This window comes from Apis dorsata, unplaced genomic scaffold (assembly GCF_000469605.1).
Source record: "Apis dorsata unplaced genomic scaffold, Apis dorsata 1.3 scaffold_227, whole genome shotgun sequence".
In the NCBI taxonomy this organism is placed as follows: Eukaryota; Metazoa; Arthropoda; class Insecta; order Hymenoptera; family Apidae; genus Apis; species Apis dorsata.
The window spans coordinates 617,777-628,244 of NW_006263509.1; the positions used below are offsets into that span (position 1 = coordinate 617,777).

Here is a 10,468-nt window from a genome sequence, read left to right on the forward strand (position 1 = left end):
CCCCGTTTTCGTTATTATATTTCTTAATTCGTGGAGCAAGAATAATGTCTACGAACACCAATAATATCAGATCTTGGAGGATTCCAGTGGACGACGTCCGTCGAATATCCTTGGAATACCTCGAAACTCGGGTCGAAAACAGTGGAGGGTCGACAACGCGGTTCATTTCGTTCGCGACTTCACGTTCCCGGCTCCTCGATATAATTCTAACCATCTTATACCGCTTTTAACTCGATGCAGTGGTGAAAACGAATCAATCGGGCTGGTGGCACAGCCTTGCACCGTGATGTCCTGTTTGACCGCCCTCGATTCGCAGATCGTCACCCTCCTGTCCGTCCCCCACGAGATCCTCTTCCTCCAGCACAAGGTGTTTCGAGAGTATGCCAAGATAGCGGTCGGCCCCGATTTCATCCACACCTTGCCTTCCCTCCTCATCCTCGTTTCGATGGCGATCGTCCTCTGGAGGAGTCCACCCTCCTACAACGGCCTCGCCCAAATAACGGGCCCCATCGTGTACAAGAGCCTTCAGGTATCCTTCCATTCTCCTTTCGAGAAATGAGATTGTTCGGGCTAACCCTTCCACGTTTTTTCGTTTCAAGCTGTTGGTCAGCTGGGTCGTCGTTATCGCCATTCTCTGGTTCTGGCTCATGTGGCAGAGGCTCATCTATTGCTGCGTCTGGACCTCCTGGAGTTACGTGAGTATATTTCTATCGCCGCTGATATTTTCAAACGCAGTTGCGATTTCTTTTTCGAACTGCCAAAGTGACGTTCTTTTATAGAAAAAAAGGAAAATATATAATTTTGACAACGTAGATTGTCAATTTCTTAATCCCTGTGGATGATAATCCAAATTTTACTCTTTGTTAATATCCCATATTTCGATAAAAGTGTATATATTTATTTATCGATAAATAACGACGAAAGATGAATCCTTTCTGTTTTTCAAATATTACTTTTCGAAAAAGAAAAAGGAAAATTAATTTATTTCATTACGCATAGCAATCCGAATACAGAGACGTCTCTTATCAATGGTGGCAACAAGTTTGGTCCTCGTACTATCCACCCCCGCTAGAGCCACCCGTCATGTCGGCCGGTTTCATCAGCTGGTTGATCTCGATGTCGATCGCTGTCACGGTTCTAGGCTGCGCTGTTTCCGCCAATCGAGTGTGGAACTTCGCGACGGAATTGGCGATCGGCATGAAAGACGCTATAACAACAATGAAATTTTACGCCAACTCTTACCTCAAAAGGTTCGTTTTATTTTTCACCAAGCATTCGTGGCTTCGAATTTAGAGAAATTCACTTCTCTTTTAAAAACCTGTTGCCACAGAAAAATAAGCCACATCCTGCACCAATTATGGCTGCAAGGCGAGCCTATAGCGATAGCGAACAAGAAGAGCAACGTGCCGAACGACAGCGAGGCAAGCTCCATATGCGACGAGTGCCGATCCGAGATCTCCACAGACGCGATAATCAACGATCATCGAAGGGAGATACTTCCCGTTTCGTATGGAACGAACTGGATGCCGAAACCAAATTTCTCCGGGTACAAAGAGCCGATCAAGAAAGTGTCGATGAAGTCTCTGCACACGGTGGCCGTGGTGAACGATATCCAAGACTCGGACGATCTGTCGCCGCGCCACTCGAGATACAAGCGCGGTTGCCACACGGTCATACCCAACAACTCGAGCGACCAGTCGAGCGGATGTTGAGAAAACGCGCCACTGACGTGATCGGACGACAACAACGCTCTTTTTATCCAATGTAAATGGACACGTTACGTTTAGTAGATTTTCCACTCGGGAAATTTTGAATCGGTCCAGTTGTTTCCGGGGGGAGCATCGAACTAAAAAGTAGAATATTTTTTCAATCGCGTAGCCGAGGGGAAAAAATTGAAAGAATCGAGCTCGATCGTAATTGACAAAAATATAAATAATCCCAAGGATGGATCGTTAGAGTAACGTGTCCGAGTCTTTTAAAAGTATTACGTACGTCTACTCTTATATTTTGGAAATACGAGGAAACTTGGATGAAGGGGATCTCGAAGGATCTCGAGAGGAAATTAATCGTAAATCACGTAGGGATTGAGACGATTCGGGACGAATTTGGAAGAGAGATTGATTTTCGACCACGCGTTGCGAAATCGAGCGAATTCGCGGAGAGATTTTTCTTACGATCGATTCGAGGGGTGATAAGGGGAGGAACAGGAAAGGGAGGAGGTGAATCCATGATTTTTCTTTCTTTCTTTGGTAAGGATGGAAAAAAGGAAATATATTCGCCCGAACGATGCATTGCTCTTCTATCTTTTTGTCTGGGAAGGAAAATTGTAAAGTCTTTTGAACGCTGAAAGTGAATAATCGCTAACTATGGTGGTAGAGATGACGTAGAATAATAATAGATGTAAAAGATTATAGAAGCTATTGTACCGTATTGTACCGTAAAATATTGTATTGTACTATAAAAATTATACGTCTACGTATTTTTTTACGATCCGTGTTGTTTTTATTGCTTGATCGATACGTTGAAAGATTAATGAACAACGATAAAAGAGTTGGTATATATATATATATATACACGTGGAAAAAAGTCGTTGAGCAAGTTTTATAAGTTCATTTTTGAATTTAAATTCAATCGATATTTGATTCGAATTTATTTTAAATTATTGATTTTTGAAATACTTAACCTTTAAATCTATCTTCAAATCCAATTTATTTCACATAAAACTATTTCTTCCAAAGAATCGAAAACACCTACGCTAAAAATTTCTCGAGCGATTGCTTTTTTATTTCGAATCTAAAAGACTACGCTCGATTTCAAGATCGTCTTTTCTAAGATTAAATGCAAACAATTCGCGTCTTCCATCGCTTCGAGAAAAAGCTAAATTCATTAATTTTCAAAAAACAACCGATTTCCAATTTTCAAAATTCTCTCCGATCGTAAATCCATTATATAAAAAAAAAAAAAACAAATGAAAAAATACAAAAATACTTGGAATCAAACGATATCCCGTTCGACAATCCTCCAACCCATTCTCTTTGATTATTCATCGAGTCCTGGAGAGACTTGGCGTTTCCAGGACAGCCTCGATCCCAAGTTTCTTGGAGGGGGTGTCCGCGCATGCGCCCAAACAGGGTAACACTCCCCGTCTTGCGGCCAAGCGTTATTCCGTAACGACATCCCTCGTAGGATAGGTCGACACGAGGCTGCCCAGTAGCATCATCTGATACGCAGTAAAATCAGTTTCCACCAGGAGAAGTGTGTCGTTCCTATAGCGATACCTCCTCCACTCGCGTGTCAAACCAGCTTCCCTCGAACGCAGCAGACAAAGGATTTATAATACGAAAAATCGTATTTCTTCCGCGGTTTAAGCGGAAAATCTCAAAACGAGGATTTTTTCCCGAGGTCCAGAACGAAGGTCGGGCGTGAACTCGATTGTTTTCCTCCTCCTTCGGAGGGCATCGTCCTCCCGTTCGAGATCCTCCAATCTTGGAAGGATGTAAATGGTAAGGCGAAAGGTGGAGGATTCGAAGAAGAAGCAGAAGAAGAAGACGAAGAAGAATAATATAAAAGCATCAAGGAAGAATTTACAAGACTCGAAGAATTCGGTTTTGAGGAAGCTTGGATCGAGGCAAGGGTTGAGAAGATCTCGCGATATCTTGGAACCTTGTGTCGTTGTGCTTTTCGTGTCGATCCACGATTGGTGAGATGAATTAATTTTCTTCGATTTTTATTCTTTCATTCGTCGCGCGAATCTTTCTTCGTTTCAAAAAGAAATTCACTTTCGTTTCACAGATTACATTTTTTCAATCTAATCGAAAACCTAATTGTAAATAAGAGTTTCTTCATCCGTGTTAATATTAACGTGATTCTACGTTAATACCTACGTTATTAAATCGATCGAAATTCACGATTTTTACGATCGACGATATCATCGATCGTTGTTGATTGAACGGAGAGAAGAGAGGAACGAAAGGGAGAGGGGGAGAAAAATAAAATCTCGCGAATGAAACGATATTAGATTGAAATAATATACAAATCCACGTGCACGGTGTAACGTGACACGAAGCTTCTTATTGATTTTGCGTTCAGCATCCCGTAGCGCGCGCGCGAGTATTTGTATACAAGCGAAATCAGCCGCGCTCGCGCGCTCCACGCACACGTGAGACGAAATCACGCATACAATACGCTTCAAAAGTATCCGTGTTTATCTTTCTATTCCAGAATCACGTACACTCCCGCTCAAAAATCGAATTAATCGCCAATCTCTCTCTTTCTCCCCTTTATCTATATATTCATATATATTTAAATCGATAAATTATCCTTTGAATATCGGCGGTCGATTCATCGATTTCACGATGATAATTTAATTTGCAAATTTTCAATTTGAAACGTCGAAATATCGAGAACCAATAGCATATTTGTGAACGTTAGTGTATCGTGCAAACACGCATACAGAGGCAAACAGGTGCGTGCAAGCGGACTTTCTCTGTTGCGCGCTTGTGAATCGGGTAATAAGGGTAGCGGGACAAGCGTGGCGAACCCTTTCGAGGAAAGGGGGATTTTTTTCATTGAGTTGGAGCCGGTTTTCGCGAGAGATCGTATTAAAGGCAACCCTCGCGGAAATATAAATAGAGGAGAGGGAGAAAGAGAGTGGAGTTGTAAATCGAGAGATCGATCGAAAGTGTATTTTTTTCGAATAAGAAATATTTTTTCCAACCAATTTGAACACAAATTCTTCTTTACGCGCGGTGATTTGGTAATTTTTTTCTTAATAATAGCAATAGTTGTAAAATTTTGTGTCGCTTTATCAACGGTGGTGAGAATAGAGTCGCAAATCTCGTTTAAAGGTACGAGAGCAAACGTTGCTTCGCCGCCCAAGTGAATATATACAAGCGTGTACCGAGTTATATTTGTACGTTCAAGTATACTTTACAAGTTAATTAAGCGAAACATATTCCGTATATAAATTTCTAGAAGGGACTAATTAACGTTACTCATTTATTTATTCATTCTCGCCTGTTCAATTAAAATTTCGCCATCTTCCGGAAACAATTACTCTTCTTGGAAAATTTTCCTATCCTTGATCAAGGAAATAAACGTTCCCCGTTTAATTACAATTCTCGTTCCTCTAATCTAAAAAAGTTCTACCCGTAGTTTCCTCGAGTTGACGAAGTACAAATTAAGTTCACCGCTTGATCGTAATATTCGATCTATCGTCAACGATATATTTCTTAAAAAATTTCTACTCGTACTTTCCTCGAGTTGACGAAGTACAAATTAAATTCATCGCTTGATCGTAATATTCGACTTATTATCAACGATATATTTCCTCGAGTTGACAAAATATAAAATCGATCGTAATTATTCTCGTTCGATTCGTCCACATTTCTTTCGTCAACATTTTATTCACATACATTTACGCTCGTTACAAAACGTTAAGTTCACCGCTTGATCGTAATATTCGACCTATATTTCAACGATATATTTCTTAAAAAAGTTTCTTCGAGTTGACAAAATACAAAATCGATCGTAATTATTCTCGTTCGATTCGTTCACATTTCTTTCGTCAACATTCTACTCACGTACACTTATGCTCGTTACAAAACGTTAAATTCACCGTTTGATCGTAATATTCGATTTATTGTCAACGATATATTTTTTAAAAAATTTCTACTCGTAGTTTCCTCGAGTTGACGAAATATAAATTAAGTTCACCGCTTGATCGTAATATTCGACCTATTGTCAACGATATATTTCTTAAAAAAGTTTTTTCGAGTTGACAAAATACAAAATCGATCGTAATAATTCTCGTTCGATTTGTCCACATTTCTTTCCTCAACATTCTACTCACGTACACTTACGCTCGTTACAAAACATTAAATTCACCGTTTGATCGTAATATTCGATTTATTGTCAACGATATATTTCTTAAAAAATTTCTACTCGTAGTTTCCTCGAGTTGACGAAATATAAATTAAGTTCACCGCTTGATCGTAATATTCGATTTATTGTCAACGATATATTTCTTAAAAAATTTCTACTCGTAGTTTCCTCGAGGTGACGAAATATAAATTAAGTTCACCGCTTGATCGTAATCTTCGATTTATTGTCAACGATATATTTCTTAAAAAAGTTTCTTCGAGTTGACAAAATATCAAATCGATCGTAATAATTCTCGTCCGATTCGTCCACATTTCTTTCGTCAACATTCTACTCACGTACACTTACGCTCGTTACAAAACATTAAATTCACCGTTTGATCGTAATATTCGATTTATTGTCAACGATATATTTTTTAAAAAATTTCTACTCGTAGTTTCCTCGAGTTGACGAAGTACAAATTAAGTTCACCGCTTGATCGTAATATTCGACCTATTGTCAACGATATATTTCTTAAAAAAGTTTCCTCGAGTTGACGAAGTACAAATTAAATTCACCGCTTGATCGTAATATTCGACCTATTGTCAACGATATATTTCTTAAAAAAGTTTCCTCGAGTTGACGAAGTACAAATTAAATTCACCGCTTGATCGTAATATTCGATTTATTATCAACGATATATTTCTTAAAAAAGTTTCCTCGAGTTGACAAAATATAAAATCGATCGTAATTATTTTCCTTCGATTCGTTCACATTTCTTTCGTCAACATTCTACTCACGTACGCTTACGCTCGTTGTTACAAAACGTTAAGTTCACCGCTTGATCGTAATTCTCGATTTATCGTCAATTGTCGGCCGATCCGACAATCGGTAGTCCTCGTTCTCGCTCGCCATTGTGAATGGGGCGCGATTTAATCGGTATAAAGGTTAATGCGATACGCGTGATGGAGTTGCGGATTGAAAGGTTTATCGCGCGAAGCGACGTGGAAACGCAAAATCCGATGTATAAGCGATCACCTCTCTACGGGGTAATTAAATTATTTATGTATGCGCGCCACGATATAGAATATCTGGAATCGAGGTCGGCCAACGATAGAATCGAAGCTATTTAACAGGCTTGGTAAATTCTTTTCCCAAGATTTTCAATCAAGCTCGTTCGGCTTGAAACGAACGATGTTTTCTTCGGTGCATAATTTAATCCTCGATCGATCGATGGTTAAATCTTTGTGTTAAATTTTTGACAAGCTTCGATTAATTGGAAAGATAAGCTCACGAAAGCGTTTACATTGCTTGAAATTAATTAATATTTTCATCCTTTTTCCTTAAGCTAAACACAAACGAACACTCGAAATTATTATAAACGCGTCGCGAAATAATTAATTAATATCGTAAGAATATTAAGATAACGGGTAGATTAAGAATCGTTTCAATTTGCACCACTACCTGATGAATCCATATTAGTAAAATGTACACACAAGATGATGCAACAACCGCTACGTATTTCCTCGTCGCTCGCAACTTTTGATAACACGAATGGAACACGTTATTACACGAGATCTTTCATCTCGATTTCTAAATATAAAATCAAATATAAATTTCACGGGAGGAAAGGCACGCGATCTTTAAAAAAGTAATCGATTCTTTTGTTCGCCTGTGATTCACGATTCCTCGAAAATCAAGCGGTAAACAACGAGCCGCGAGTTTTATTTATTCAACGAAATAATAAATATCGATTGTGCATTAAGCGCAAACGAGTGCAATATATTATTAGCTTCAATTTTCAACTCGACGTCTTTATTCGATCGGACGATAATCGACTTTCGTCCGTACGCGACAAACGGTGGGACGACAACTGGCGTTATATCGTCGTTCTCGATGTTTACGTTCGTGTTCGGTGTCGAGGAAATTTGTAAACGTAGGAATTAAAGCGGTTAACCTTTTCGTTTTCTGTTTACAAAAATAAACTCGAACGTTAAATACGATCGATTATATACGAAATATAAATTTTTGATACATTTATGTATTCAAAATTCATTGTACGAGATATGAATTTTGAATGGAATATAATTAAAAAAAGAAGGAGAATGATTAAATAATAACGAATAATGCAAATGAATAAACGAGTAATTGTAAAAATTATGCATTCGAAAATAAATAAATAATTACTGTTAAAAATTAAAATAAAACGAAATAATTAATAATTAATAAAAAATATCAAAAATTTATACGAAAAAAATACTTGCTTAAAGAATTAAAAAGAAATGGAAAAATTCCAAAGCACCGAGTGCCACCCACGTCTCCACCCACGCGCTCCGTTTATACACCGAAATCTAAAATCGTCCCTAAGAAAAGATCTCTTCGTTAACCGTATTGCCATTAATCAACCACGATTACCTCTTGTAACTTGCATGTTCCATTATTGCGTGTCGTTCCAGGATATCTCGGAGCGTGCAGGACGCATTTACATAACCTCCGATTATCGATCGATTATATGAATTCCGCGTGAATCATGGTTCAAGGTCACGGTTCAACCAATCAATCAATCAATCCATCCAGTAATCGTCGCGTGATCTCTCCGCCACGAGATGAGCGAAAAAAATTCAAGAATAAAAACGCTCGAATAAATAATTTATCATTCGAATCTTCGAAATTCTAACCAATTAATTTCTCTTTCGCTTTCTTTTCCCCTTTCAATTGATATCCAATTCCGTGGATTCCAGCAACCATGGCGGAGAAGATGTACTACTGGGGAGAGCAAAAGGATCAAGTGGATCCGGATCAGACTTTCATAGAGTTCAAGGCCAAGTCGGTGGGCTCGAGCAGGGGGAGAGAAACGTCTCACGCCGCTGCTAAAATGACGGTGTCCACGTCGCAGGGCAGGGCGACGGAAGTCGGGAATCGTGAAGAGGACACGGAACGAGGGGGATGGGATAACAAGTTGGATTTCCTGTTCTCGTGTATCAGCGTCTCGGTGGGGCTTGGAAACGTGTGGAGGTTTCCGTATTTGTGCTACAAGAACGGGGGAGGTGAGTTTTTGGAATTGCTGCGTAGGTTGGAGAACGAGCCCGAGCGAGGTTAATTTGATTCCGTTGGCCAACGTTGGAGAAATGTTACGTTGTTTCCTCTATGCTGTGCCATGTCAGATCACAGTTTTCGATAAAATTCGTTTCCTTCTTTCTTTGAATTAGCTTAATTTATGGATGGACATCTTCTTTACACGTAATTTCGAAATTATCGATCAACGTTATTTCTCAATTCGATTCGGTTAATCGTTCTATGAATTGTTAAGCGATTGAGATATACGATGCTTCTTTACGTGTAATTTTAAAATCGATATTGCTTTGTTGCTTCAATTTGATCTCGTTGGAGATGTTAAATTTTTTCAATTTTTGAAATTAATGAAATTTTATTTATGAAAGTATTTACGTATTCAAAATGAAATTTCACGAATTCCCCTCCGATGAATCGGTCCGTGATTTCGTGGGATCGAAGGACAAAGGCCAATCGAGGTCGCATCGATCCTCCTCTGTGATTATCAAGGATACGTTGGATTTTCTAACGAACAATGAATAATTCATCTTCGACTATGAATACTGTAGATAATTATACATTCTCCCACGTATCCGTATTAATGAAACCAAATTAATCAAAAAATTTCCACTCGAATCTAATTTTAAATTTTGCCACGTGTTTTTAATAATTCTCGAGATATTCTACAATTTTATAAAATAATTACAGGCGCTTTCCTCATCACTTATGGAATTGCTATGGTGTTCTGTGGTATTCCAATATTCTTCCAAGAAGTGGCAATCGGCCAATACCTTGGAGCTGGAGGAATGACTTTGGTGGGACAATTGTGTCCTTTGTTGCAAGGTTATTCTCAAAAATACTTCTTTCTTCCTTTCTTTTTTTTTTGGTTTTTACAATCTTCGAGAAATAAATCGAGCAAATAATTAAACGTTTTGATTTTAGGGGTTGGATACGCCACTATGACGATCGTATTCTTCCTAGACGTTTATTACTGCATCATCATCGCCTGGACGCTCTTCTATCTTATAAGCACTTTCGTCAATATACCTAACGTACCTTGGAAGGGTTGCGGTTGGTTGATCAATCGATCGGAAATAAAACTTCTACTCTCGTCAACTCCATATATTCTAACAACAGTGTGGCAATTTTTCTTTTTGCGTAGGAAATTGGTGGAATACCGAGGATTGCTTCGACGGCCTCGAAAAGATCGAGGAAACGACAGATCTTGTTAATTCGAATAACACGAATTCCACGTACAACAACGACAACGTCACTCTTCTTCATCACGCTACACCGGTCGAGGAATATTGGGAGTAAGCAAGTTTCACAAGTTTTTTTTTCCCTTCTTCCTTTTCTTTTCTTCTTCTTCTTCTTTTTTTTTTCTCTCTCTCTCTTGGAAAATTCACGACTCGAATGTCGCCCTTCTAATTTTTTTTTACCATCGAAAATTGTCCGAAAATTTTTAACATTTAAACATTTTAGGTGAGACTCAGAATTGAAAATTTTGAGAAAGATCCATTTGAGGATTTATATTAACGAGTTTTTCTCTCTCTCTCTC

General features: G+C 38.6%; 2 protein-coding genes across 3 annotated transcripts in view; one reads left to right on the forward strand and one right to left on the reverse strand.

Moving 5' to 3' along the window:
- Window positions 1–10,468, reverse strand: part of LOC102675593 (pre-piRNA 3'-exonuclease trimmer-like) — an 89,242-nt gene that overhangs the window by 25,393 nt on the left and 53,381 nt on the right. The window lies entirely within an intron of this gene.
- The window catches only part of LOC102675316 (sodium- and chloride-dependent GABA transporter 1-like), a 9,548-nt gene continuing 2,449 nt past the window's right edge, over window positions 3,370–10,468 (forward strand). Inside the window, exons 1-5 of the mRNA XM_031510472.1 lie at window positions 3,370–3,700; window positions 8,601–8,906; window positions 9,619–9,753; window positions 9,853–9,981; window positions 10,073–10,224. Of these exons, the coding sequence (XP_031366332.1) occupies window positions 8,606–8,906; window positions 9,619–9,753; window positions 9,853–9,981; window positions 10,073–10,224 (717 nt within the window). The 5' untranslated portion in view covers window positions 3,370–3,700; window positions 8,601–8,605. The remainder of the gene's footprint in view (window positions 3,701–8,600; window positions 8,907–9,618; window positions 9,754–9,852; window positions 9,982–10,072; window positions 10,225–10,468) is intronic.